Genomic DNA, 12,691 nt, shown 5'->3' on the forward strand with positions numbered 1-12,691 from the left:
CGCGTCAGTTCCTGCCGCCGGCCGGCGCTGCCATCGGGATCCGCCGAGCCGGAGCGCCGCCGCCATGAGCCGCAGCTACAACGATGAGCTGCAGTACCTGGACAAGATCGATAAGAACTGCTGGCGGATCAAGAAGGGCTTCGTGCCGAACATGCGTGTGCGTGGGAGAGGGCCTGGGTGCCCGGGGCGGGGGTCGGGGGAAGGGGCGCGGAGTCGCGGTCGGGGCGGCCCGGACGGAGCCGGGCGGCTGACGGCTCTCCCCGCAGGTGGAGGGCGTTTTCTACGTGAACGACCCCCTGGAGAAGCTGATGTTCGAGGAGCTGCGCAATGCCTGCCGCGGCGGAGGTGGGTCCGGCGGGGAGCGGGCCCCCTGACCCGGGGATGACAGAATCGGTCGGGTTGGAAAAGACCTCTGAGATCTCGAGTCCAGCCTTTGGTGGCCGAGCACCTCCATGCCAGCTCGGTCACGGCACTGAGTGCCACGTCCAGCCTCTCCTTGAACGCTTCTGGGAACGGTGAATCCGCCACCTCCCTAGGCAGCGCATTCCAATGTGTAATCACCCGTTCCGTGAAGAAATTCCTCCTAATGCCCAACCTAAACCTCTCCTGGCACAGCCTAAGGCTGTCCCCTTGTGCTGTCACCGGTTTCCTGCGGGACGAGCCCCTGTGCCGCAGCAGGGGCGGCACACGGGAGCGGGTTATCCCGCCTGCCGTGCCCGCAGCCCGGGGAGAGCCGCAGGCGTCACCGGCGCCCCAGCACGGCTGTGCCCAGCTTTGGGCCCAGCTCTGGCAGCTCTCACGGCGCTGCCGTGCTCGGCCGTGCTCCCTGGATGCTGCTCAGAGTTTGCTGTGGGGGTGCTGCCAGGGGCTGGAGTGCAGGGCTGCATCCGAGCTGCCAGCTGGGCTGGAGGGAGCACGCTGCTGTTGTTAGCCCAGACCCCACGCTCTTGGTACAAACACAGCAGAACTTGGTCTTCAGTGAAGTAAACACCACATTTAATGAAACTGCAGGTTGTGCACAATGCCAGGCTCTTTATTAGAAGTTGGTGACCGACTCCTTTTTTGCCGGTGTTTTAAACAGCCTCTTTAGAAAATGTTTTATCATGATTATCATGGTAAATTATCAGATTACTTTTTTTAAAAAATGTTTTTCAGGTGCGGGTGGCTTCTTGCCTGCTATGAAGCAGATTGGGAATGTGGCTGCATTGCCTGGCATTGTTCATGTAAGTATCTTCTCTGAAAATCTGCTCTTTTTCTGTTCCCATTTGCCTGGGATTATTGCATTCCAAATGAGAATCTGCTCATGGCAAGAGATATGAACCAAAGTTCTTCTCCAGGCAGTACGTATGTTAGGAATCTGTGTCTGAGTAAGGAGCACTTGCAAGGGCAGGCTGCAAAATGAAGTCAGAAAGGGAAGTAGCCATTTACTTCATTGCTTTTCTTTTGTCATACAGCTTTTCATGCTGTTTAAGCTTCTTGAGCCACGTTTCCCCACTGTTCGTACTAAGTGCTTGTTGGTTTTGAATTGGAGAAGTGTGGAGAGGGCAGGAGGTGGTACTGTTGTCTGTATTATTGTTATTGGCCTCGTGAGAAGTGAGCCTTCATATGCATTCAACACTGCCTTGCCTCATCCTCTGCTTTTTTGGAAGCAAAGCATCAGATAAAATGATGCAGGAGGAAAATGCTTACCTGTGACTGTTTTCAAGAAGTGCAAAGTACAATGTGGAAAAGATCCTTTTCACATTCAATATTGCGTATATTAATAAGTAATGAATAACAGGTTTTTTCATTGTCTCTTTTGACAGAAGTTTTGAAGTTATGGATGCAGTAAAAGGCAGACCAGCATGCTGTTAAATGCCTTGGGGGTCAGGCCGAAAGGGAGTAAGGTAGAATAGTAACAACCTGCTAAAATGGGAGTTTTGGCTGGTAGTTTGTAGAAGAGATGCTACAATCGTCTATATATTCAAATCTTCATGTTTTATTTCCAAACCAAGGATTTCTTGGTGATGGTAAGGAGAGGCAAAAGCAGCAAATAATTCCATTCAAAAGTGCTGTTCATTTCAGTGTGTGGTAGAACTTTAATAGGTATTGAAAAGTTCCAGTTTCTGATAACTTTCTGGGTGTCACAGTGGGCTGTTTGCTTCAGAGGTCTGCTCTCTGCTTTTTTTGGCTGTCCTGTAAGTGCAAGAGATTAGATCCTCACCTGAGTTGATGTGTTCACTCCACTTGTGTCTGAACATCCTTTCTCTTTTTGATACCTTTGTTCAAAAATGTGACAAGCACTGTCAAAAGGCAAAGTATAACCAAGGCAACTCTGCAGCATCGAGTTTCATAAAGCTTTAAAATTGCCTTTCAGAGATCAATAGGCCTTCCAGATGTCCATTCTGGCTATGGATTTGCTATTGGCAACATGGCTGCCTTTGATATGAGTGATCCTGAAGCAGTGGTTTCACCAGGTAAGGATGACTGACTTAACCTGCTCTGAGAAATATCTGGAATGGCATAAAAATACTTTTCAAAATGGCAGGACTTTGCAGTACTTAGCATTCAGAAACAAAGCAAAAAATAAGAATTATAGGGAGTTAAGGGGTGCTCAATTCTTACATTTAGAATCTTTATTCCTTATGGAGCAGGTAGTTACACTGAGAACAGCTAAACACTACAGGGGAAACTGCCCTTGTGTTTGCAGCTTGGACTTGTGGTATCCCTCAGTTTTGAAGTCTTTGACCTTGAGGATTCACCGGATTGATAAAGAACTATTTTCTTTGAGAAGTCTGAAAACATCTTTTGAGGCTATTTCTGCAATTAAAACATGACCTTACAGGATATCTGTCTTTTTAGCAAACACCCAGATCTTTGGTTACTGATAGTCTGAAGCTTGTGTGGTTGTCATGTTTGGTATCTCCCCTCTAACATTAGTAATACCAGAACTTTCATACTAAAGGTGGCATGATTATCTTTCACATTTGGCATTACCTTATAGAATTTATTATTATAAACTCTTAAGAGTTAAGCAAAACACCAAGTACTGAAGTTTCGTATTCCTTGTAAGTGTTTATTACTTTTTAAAAACTATTTATTATTTAGTCCAGTGAAGATTCAAAAAAGAACTTATTTTTGAGGATTGCTTTTAAGAACATTTTATGTCAGGGAGCCGTTCTAAGATCTGTCACTTTTCTTCTGACCTTAGGCAGCAGAACAGGAATCTTCCCTCTACTTTCTATGGGCAGTGTGTTTTATAATTATGTCCACTTCTCTTTGTCACCTTGCTGAAGTAACTTTGTAAACAGGGAGCTCTGTAGGCAATCATCCAGCTATGTCTTAAGTCTGAGGCTTCATGTAAATCTATTAAAACAAAGCTTAATGCAGTTCTCCTTTTATTTCCCTTGTATTGTGTAACAAGAAAAGGAGTGAGATTACAGCCTTCAGTACATGCTCCCTGACATGGCTTTTTCTCCACTTGTAGGTGGTGTCGGCTTTGACATCAACTGTGGTGTGCGCTTGCTGCGGACAAATTTGGATGAAAGTGACGTGCAGCCTGTGAAAGAACAGCTTGCCCAGGCTATGTTTGACCACATTCCTGTTGGTGTCGGCTCCAAAGGTGTCATCCCCATGAATGCCAAGTAAGAGAATATGCACACATCACTAGAGGGAACATCTCTGTTGTTTGTTTTGATGCAAGATTCATCAGTGGGAGACTTAGGAAAAGTAATTCTAAAATATTTTCTGTTCTTACTGCATATGTGCTTTACCAGGACTGACTAATCATCAGTGCACGGTCAGCTCTTTCTTCCCCCATTGAAAACCCTTAAACCAGTTCTTGCTGGGTTCTCACTTCTTCTCAGAAAACTTTTTTGAAAGGCGTGAGAGATAGGATAGAAAATAAGGTATTCGCCACCCACCAAAGAAGAAGAAGCGATGATCTGTCAAAAGTTAACATATTTGTAAAGCTTGATTTTCATGAAGTATTGTGAAGCTGGACTTGTTGTTAGGAGAGTTTGGGGCTGACCATAGCATAATAGAATAATTTAGGTTGGATGATTCTTTTGAGGTCATCTCATTCCACTCCTTTCAGGAAGGATCTATATCTAAAGGTAGGTCTAACAAAAAAATTGCATCAAGTTGCTCAAGGCCATATCCAGTGGCATTTTAAGCATATATAAGGATAATCATCTTATGTAGGTGTTTGATAATTGCAGGGATTTGGAAGAGGCACTGGAGATGGGTGTGGACTGGTCTCTACGGGAAGGCTATGCCTGGGCAGAGGACAAGGAGCACTGTGAGGAATATGGAAGAATGCTACAGGCCGACCCCAACAAAGTCTCTTCAAGGGCAAAGAAAAGGGGTCTGCCTCAGGTAATGTTATGTTTCAAGGGGGCTGTGCATGCTTCCATGTTCAAATGTAGAGGTTAGAGAGTAGTTTTCTAATTCTGTGTCTTTTCTTGAAACTGTGTCTAGCATTTCTGGGCAGGGGGAAAGGTGAGATGGTGCAGTCAGTTCTGAATAATTCTTGACAGAGCTCCAAGAGAGGAGATTAATACTGGGTGTACCTAAGGTCCCTGGGACCATCAGATTTTAATTTGTTAACACTTGGTACTGGAAGTTATATTGGGTGGCATTTCCATGTCCAGATGTATTTTGTTTTGAGGAGACATGCAACTTAATGTTCAACTTCTGTCCCTGTTTGCTCAGCGAGTTAGTCGCAGGGTGAGAAAAGATACAGTATTAAATGGAGCTAGCTCGTAGTTGAATGACAGTTTAAGGATCAGATTTCATTTCTATATATAGTGTCTTACAGCTCTGTGTGGAACAAGTTGAGATGGCTATACTAATGGTACATTTGTAAAATTTTCTTGTATATTCTTTATACTAATTGAAACTATTTTTTATTAATTGGGGTGGTGCAGAATTACTGCATTTTAGCCTCAAAATAATGTTATGTCCCAAATTTTCACATTTGCCTTGCAAATAAGCAATCATCTGTTACGGAGTTGAAAAAATTTCGGCTTGGAAATGAAATACCTTGTTTTAATCTCCTGAAAAGTTTTAAGTACCTAATTAATGAGATGTTGTAACTTCTTTGTGGAGTTATGACTGAGTATAAGACTGTCTGCTTTGTCTGTACAAACTGTATATGAAGTCTCAATGGTGTATATTCTTCCCATCCAGGCCAAAGTAAGTTGGAAAAAAGTGGCAGCATAGTCTGTATGTAGATCCTGGTCTTTTTGTTTAATCACAGTCTTGTTCCAACTGCACAGGTAGTTACAAATTTGAACAAAAAGGAAAGTGGTGATGCTAGTGGTTCTACTCCCTTGCAGTTTACATGGGGATATTTTTCCCAAAAAAAACCTTTTCTAAACCCAAAACCTTGCCATAGCTCTGCCCTGTGCTCCCCGAGGATTCTTTCCTGCCCTGTCTGATCAGTGTGTTGTGATTGGCAGCTGGGGACCCTGGGAGCTGGAAATCATTACGCCGAGATCCAGGTGGTGGATGAGATTTACAACGAATATGCTGCTAAGAAAATGGGCATTGACCACAAAGGGCAGGTGTGCGTGATGATCCACAGTGGAAGCAGAGGGCTGGGCCACCAGGTTGCCACAGGTATGATCTGACTGGTGTAGCTACCTGGAGAGAAGCAGACTCTTCAGCATGTCTTGTCATTGACAGCAAACTCCAGCACCAAAGAGGATTTCTTATAGTGCAGTTTATGAGAGCATCCTGAATTGCCTGATCAGGTGTTCTCTGTTTGCAAACAGTTCATAACGTTCTGCCACAGATTTGCTTTGTTTATTTGAGTAGCTGCCTTGGGCTTGACCTTTGCACAGATGAGTTCAGTTTTAGAATATAAATTACAGGCACCCATGTTAATCTTAAAGATTGCAGCAAAATTAAGAAGTCACTTAGACTTGCTGTGTTTATTTCCCAGATGCACTGGTGGCTATGGAGAAAGCTATGAAACGGGACAAAATCATAGTGAATGATCGCCAGCTGGCGTGTGCCAGGATTGCCTCTGCAGAGGGACAGGATTACCTGAAGGGAATGGCAGCTGCTGGCAACTATGCCTGGGTTAACCGCTCTTCCATGACTTTCCTAACACGACAGGTAGGAATAGAGTTGTCTCTGATACAAATACTTTTGCTGCACATCTGCTTTATCCCAGACATAGAAAACAAAGAGTAGTTGCACTGTTGTAGTGGTTTTGGTTCACCAGTTTGAGATTTCCCGGCCAACGCACCAATTTATGTGGTGGGTCTAGTGCTGGCCAAATTGCCAGTGCACTTGAATTATTTACTCATTTCCTGCTGTGAGATAGGATTAGAAGGAAGGTAAAGCAGGCTCAAACTTTAAAGAGTATAAAGAAGAACTTTGGTTCTTGTCAGGTCTAAAGGAAATTGCCAAGGTCTTTACAAGGAGTTATTTCCATAATTGATTCCTTTCCTTCCTTACCAAAAAATAAATTAATACAAAACCAGCACAACTATTTAACTTAATTTCATTTTTATATTTCCTAAACTGTTTTTTTCTGCAGAGACTTGCACGAAGCTGCAGTCAGAACAATCTGTCTAAAACCTCTCAACATCACTGGATTGTACTTGGCAGAAGCCACTTAAGCAGTGTTTTTGAAAATGCCTTGAGCTGGAAAAAGAGGATACAAAAAAACTGGGGTTTTATTGCTAAAATTAGGGGGTTTTGTTACTAAAGCCAGCTTTTCAGAGTTGCACAAATTTGCCTGATATCTGACTGAATTACAATAGGAAGCTGCCAGTGGACAGAGAAACAATCTATGCAGTCCAATTCTGTCATTCTCAGCACTGTTGTGTTCAGTTCCACTGCGGCTAAATTATGATGATCTTGTATGTCACATCCTGATTTGCTCTCTTTTTAGGCCTTTGCCAAAGTCTTCAACACAACCCCAGATGACCTTGACATGCACGTTATCTATGATGTGTCTCACAACATTGCCAAAGTGGAACAGCATGTGGTGGATGGAAAGGAGCGGACGCTGCTGGTGCACAGAAAGGGATCAACCAGGGCCTTCCCTCCTCATCATCCTCTTATTGCTGTTGATTATCAAGTAAGTTTAGCTTTGGGAGAAGGAAATAGACAATTCTGGATTAATCAGACAATTTCAGGGTCCCTGACAGATACGTAAACGCTGTGAGTTTATTTTTTAAGTTAACAGCACTGGTGGGATGGCAGTATTCTGCTTATGTGTGTGTTACATCCTTGAGACACTGAGCTCCTGCTTCTGCTCCACACCCAAAATGGTTGGAAGAATATAAAAGGAAAGAAGTCCTTTATGCCAAGGGCAGGATACAATGGTTTGCCTTGTCTGTCTATTGGACACAAGGCTTTTGATCTACTGGTCTGCATCTTTCGGTGCGGTTAGTTTTCTAGAATCCTTGATTCCAGGCACTTGAGACAGCCAGAGATGCTCTCAAGGAATGTTAATCTGACCTCCTTTTCTGAAGATACAGTTCCTCTCAGACTTTTATTAAGAATGAGTTTTTTCAGCTTTTTCTTATGAATGAATGCTTTGCATCCACAGCTGACCGGACAGCCTGTTCTGATCGGTGGCACAATGGGCACCTGTAGCTATGTCCTCACTGGCACAGAGCAAGGCATGACTGAGACCTTTGGAACTACTTGTCATGGAGCTGTAAGTCAAGAAGTTATTTCAGGGAGGGATTGGGATGAGACTGTCACATCACTTTTGAGAACAAAGTTGTTGAGGGTGATTTGTGTGATTTGTGTGATTTGTCTGTTGGTCATACAAGCAGAAAGTAGCCTTGCCAGTAGTCCCTGCCCAGGAGAACTGCAAGGTAGAAATCTTTGTCCCTTACTGGGTAACTGTGACTACTTCTGCAGAAAATCTAGGGGAGACTGCTTGTTATAAGGTAGATGTTAGGATGAAGATGTGGAGAATAAGCTCCTTTTACCAAATTCCCATCTCTCTGAACTAACAGGAGGGATTACTATATAAAACACCTCAGTAGTTAGAAGAAGGTATTTCTTCCCCTGTTACTCATAGTGTGAGACAATCATTGAGGAAGACAATTATCTTCCAGTAAATTCCAAGTCCTGAACTTCGAGTTTGGTTTGGTTTGGTTTGAGTGAAAAGACACTTGCAGATGAGTGTGTTATACAAATGAAACTTTCCTAGCCATCATACCAGAGGTGTGATTTTGGAGGAACCTGTGACCCAAAGGCTGAAATAATTTCCTGTATCGAGGTTTACTGTGGTCTATGCTCTTAGTTATTCCGTGTTTGCTTATAGTGCAATAATGGTTTTTTTTTATAAGAAAGAGTTTTGTTTTTCCAAATTACTACAAGAACTAGAACTAACAAAACTGTTGGCCTAGGGTCGTGCACTGTCTCGAGCCAAATCTCGACGTAACTTGGACTTCCAGGACGTACTGGACAAGCTGGCTGACATGGGCATTGCCATCCGTGTTGCTTCTCCCAAACTGGTCATGGAAGAAGTGAGTTTAGTACTTCATTATCTTAGAGGGAAAAGGGGGTCTTTCTCCCTGGCTGAATGACCCTGCCTGACCTGATTTTTTGCAGTGCTAAGCAATTGCCAGTACTCTTAAATAGGCAGTTTGTGTGATTTCTGATAGAGCTGTCAATTTTTTTGGAAAATGGTATGAAGTGTTCTCTATCCTAAAAGCATGCTGAAAGGGGAGATGCCTGACTGACAGGTTTTGAGGGATATGTTTTTTCCTCTTCTGCCTAGTGATAGGGATAATTGCTATCTTTGTGTGAGCATCTACAAAAGTATCTATGTTTTATGGATTTTCTTCTTGAATGATGTTCTCCCTGCTTTAAATTTACCTTACACTGCAACTTTCATGTAGATTAGTAGCAGCTTGAAAGATCCTCTTTTAAAATGAACTCCTGTATTTGCTCAAGAAGAGAACTCTGAATGGTCAGAAAACTTTGAATGTTCTGACTTCCAGTTCCTCTGCATACATGAACATGCCTTTTCTGTTCATAACCTCACTCATAAAAGTGTTAATCATTTGGCACTATGCTTTTCTGGATGTTATATGGTATGTTATATGTTAAAGTCTCTATTTAAGAGCAGCTTCCTTGTCAGAATAGGGGCCAGAAGGGGAAGCTCTAGAGTTAAACTTTGACTGCTGTCACTAGGGGCAATGAAGATAAAACTTAAAGGCTACCCGTAAAGAAGAAATTGGAGTTACTTCCGTACTAGATAATGAGGCTTGACATTCTCACATGCTGGGGGGCTGATTATCTGAAAAACTGGATTAAAATAGCTAATATTTTATCAGACATGTGATGAGAGCTTATATGGAAAGCTAAGTGTCTTAGAGATTTCTTAGATACATAAGGTGGACATTCTCAGTCTGTTCACCTACTTCTACACCCTCCGTTTATATGGTTATTTTTGTGAAGAGTGGATTTCAAAAGCCTACACCTGACTTCCTGTGACTATGGGTTGTTTATAGTTTTGTCTTTTTTTTTTTTTCCCCTCCAGGCACCAGAGTCTTATAAGAATGTGACTGATGTGGTTAACACCTGCCATGAAGCTGGCATCAGCAAGAAAGCCATTAAACTGAGACCTATTGCTGTTATAAAAGGCTAGAAGCCGACAAAGCACCAATGTCTCCAGGCCTTAACACAAAACTGACTAGAGTTACCATCTTCCCACACCTCTTGGACTCTGTAGGATGCTCAAATATCACATTCCTGTTCTGGAAACGCAACAGCTGAGGACACACCCATTTTTAACCACTCCTAGCCATAAGTAATGCCCCTCCTCCTTGTTATATGGCGTTCTTTCCTTGCGAGACAGGGCAAAGAAATAAGTAAGTCTTGGTTTTTATATGCAGTCTTTCCTCCATTTCCCTGCTCAGGCAGGACTTCAGAGTTGCCCGAGTTGTCAGTAAGTGCTGTGCTGCAAGACCACCTCCATCAGTGAAGGTGGTGTACGAGCCAGACCTGCTGTTGCCTCACCTGAGTGCCTGGAGCTCTTTCTGCGTATGGAAGTACTCTGATAGACACGGTATTGCACTTGTGGGCAGGGAGAGGCTGTCCTGTTTGCAGGTACCTTTATGCATAGTCTGTACTGTTGCATGTTTTGTGGCAATTGGGTGAGGAATCTGAAGTTGGGAGCGATCTCCTGCTCAGATTGAGAGAGGCTAGCTAAGCTTGAGAGTCTTACCCCAGCCTCTCCCATTTAACACAGCACCTGGTGAACTTGGCTCAGGACAAGTGGACATTCCACAGTCTTTTGGAAAAGCTGAACACAACTGAGTATGTTGCCTTGAGAGGTTTTGTTTGCCTAGTAAAAGTTGTAACTTAACTTAGAGATGTGCTAATCCAACATTTTAAAATGTTCTAAGCATGTGAAAGTTGGGTTGGTAATGCTGCTCTCTGTGTCCCACGGTTCTGATTTAAGGGAGCCCAATTTCAGGGTCAGGCCCAATGTGATGGGACTCAGTGTTTCTTTTCACATTCATTAACCAAGGCTGGAGGGGAAGCTGACCATCCCCACTGGATCATTTTGGGGATTACAATAAAATGGGAAGATGGACGTGGCAGTGTATCTGTGTCATGTTTATTCTGTGTACTTAAAAGCAGACAACAGACATTTTAGCCATATACGAGTTTGAAATGCGTTGCGTTTTGAGACTTTGGATGGTGGCTCTTGCAAAGAACAATTTTTGCAGGATACAAGGAAGGGCAGTGCTGTGCTGTCGGTTATGGCAGGAGTGTGATAGCTGTGACTTGTCCTTGCCAGCTGTGCTGAGCCCACCTCGCTGGACGCCTGCCTGTAGGGGACGGCGCCTGCCTGCAAGGCTGGGTGCCGGCACAAGAGGGCGGCTGGAGGGAAGTAACACCCCAAAGCAGCAGTGGAGCCCTGCCAAGGACTCGTGTACGGGGAGCAGATAGTGATTGATGGGCTGCAGTACCTTTTGATGAAACATCCCTTTAAGTTCAGGATCTTAGAATGCATAATGGTATTTCTACTACTACTGTCGTAGTCACTTTGTTCTTACTGGTTTCTTAGGTTCAAATGCTGTGATTGTGCAGGTTCAGAAGCAGCACGTGTACTTATAGGCACTGCTGTGAGTTCTTGTGGGTCTGAACTTAAATCTTCTTGTTTCCCTCTCCTTTCTTCAGTGGAACAGTTCCAGATTGCCATTTCAGAGGTCTGAGACATACTTGCTGAATTTAAAAGAAAAATCAATTCACCTAGAAATGTGAATTAGCCTCCAGTGACTGAAAGAAAAATTGTTCTCAGATCTGCAGAAGTCTATGTTCTTTGCAGAAGTTTCTGTCTATAAATACTTCAGCTTCTTTGATGTGGAATGTAAGGGAACCTTTAAAACATTCACATTTAAAAATAAGCATTTCACAAACACAGTTCTCTTTTCAACTTCTACTTACCCTTACCATTAAGGGACAAATTTAAGTTTTTAACAAGCAAAAATCATGAGTACCATGGAGGTGCTGTCATATGGATGGGATGTATGTCTTAAGTCCTCTGATGTTTATGCATTAGCATTCAAGACTGCAAGAAGAGCTGTCAATTTTGGTTTCCTCTTACAAAGCTGGTATTAGTTTTGGTTATATGTTGTGCTGTATGAAGTCAAGTGCTGGTTTCCTAACCACCTAAAAAAGTGAGGAAAAATGTAAGATGTCTCCCGGTTCTTTGTTTGAACCAGGATTTTTTTCCAGTTCAGGTCTGTCTTTTTTTCTGCCAGGAGGATTGTCCACCAACTTTTGTTTTTATTTTGGATTTTAAATAATTTTTTAAAATATATTTTAATAATTAATTTAATATAATTTTAAAAAATACATTATAAGAAGTGTTAGGTAGGGAAGGCCTGCAGTATTAAAATTCATGTGCTGAAATACAGGTGGATCTGCAGGACCATTTTGGTAACACCAAAGAACCAGTTTGATTACTGAAACATCTCTGCTTCCATGGAAGATTACTGAGAACTCCGAAATATTGTTGATGATGTCTTTCCTTCCCAAAAGACTGAAAAAGCCTTGGTGAATGAGTGTTAGGGCCTTTTTCCCTTGGGATACCAGTGTTAGGAGATCTGGTCTACATCTACCCAGGGAACTGCTGCTCCCTTCTGTCCAGCCACAGGCACTCACCTGTTCCCTGCCTAAGTTCAGTTGGTTCACTCATCTGTGGCCTGCGGGAGCAGGTTTGTTGGCTTGCACAGGGTGTCTGCATTACGTCTGCACTTCAGGGTTTGGTTGCCTTTGGGTGACTCAGAAAGCCTTTGGATTGTACCCCAAGCTGAGGGTGCTGTTTGTGGGGTGCAGTGCCAGGTGGAAGGGGAGCACTCAGCCCCTGGGCTGTGTGAGACCCTGGGACAGCAGTTCCTGCCAGCAGTGTTGCAAATGGGGCACCTGCGTTTCATTTGTCACAACAGAGCAAAGCTGGGGTGCAGCTGTTGGCCTCCCTTGACTTGGTCACACTCTGTGTTCTCCAGGCACCTAACTCCCCTAGTTCAGCCTCTCTGAAGGGAAGCCAGACCCCAGCAAGGTAAGCTGCTGTGGTGTATTTGCACCATACTGCACACCTCATGGGTTGGGAGCCTGGTGTCTGAAGTTTATCACCTGGTGTCACTTTGTCACCATCCTAGGTGTCCTGGGATTTCTCTTCCCTCTGCTCTGACTTTCCTCTCCCTGCTTTAAACAC

General features: G+C 43.6%; 1 protein-coding gene across 1 annotated transcript; it reads left to right on the top strand.

The window, feature by feature from the left end:
- RTCB (RNA 2',3'-cyclic phosphate and 5'-OH ligase) lies at positions 1-10,561 on the top strand. Its single transcript, XM_033058811.2, has 12 exons — positions 1-157; positions 267-345; positions 1,156-1,223; positions 2,357-2,456; positions 3,467-3,623; positions 4,200-4,356; positions 5,442-5,601; positions 5,927-6,102; positions 6,887-7,075; positions 7,550-7,660; positions 8,364-8,483; positions 9,503-10,561. Exons 1-12 carry the CDS (start codon positions 65-67, stop codon positions 9,608-9,610), a joined length of 1,518 nt encoding a protein of 505 aa, XP_032914702.1. The 5' UTR covers positions 1-64; the 3' UTR covers positions 9,611-10,561.
- Positions 10,562-12,691: the final 2,130 nt, after the last annotated feature.

The sequence above is a fragment of the Catharus ustulatus genome, chromosome 4 (assembly GCF_009819885.2).
Source record: "Catharus ustulatus isolate bCatUst1 chromosome 4, bCatUst1.pri.v2, whole genome shotgun sequence".
NCBI lineage: Eukaryota > Metazoa > Chordata > Aves > Passeriformes > Turdidae > Catharus > Catharus ustulatus.

Coding starts and splice junctions, on each gene's coding strand:
- RTCB (XM_033058811.2), top strand. CDS start 65: ATGAGCCGCAGCTACAACGATGAGCTGCAGTACCTGGACAAGATCGAT. Junction 158..266: donor GCTTCGTGCCGAACATGCGT/GTGCGTGGGAGA, acceptor CTCTCCCCGCAG/GTGGAGGGCGTTTTCTACGT. Junction 8,484..9,502: donor CCAAACTGGTCATGGAAGAA/GTGAGTTTAGTA, acceptor TTTCCCCTCCAG/GCACCAGAGTCTTATAAGAA.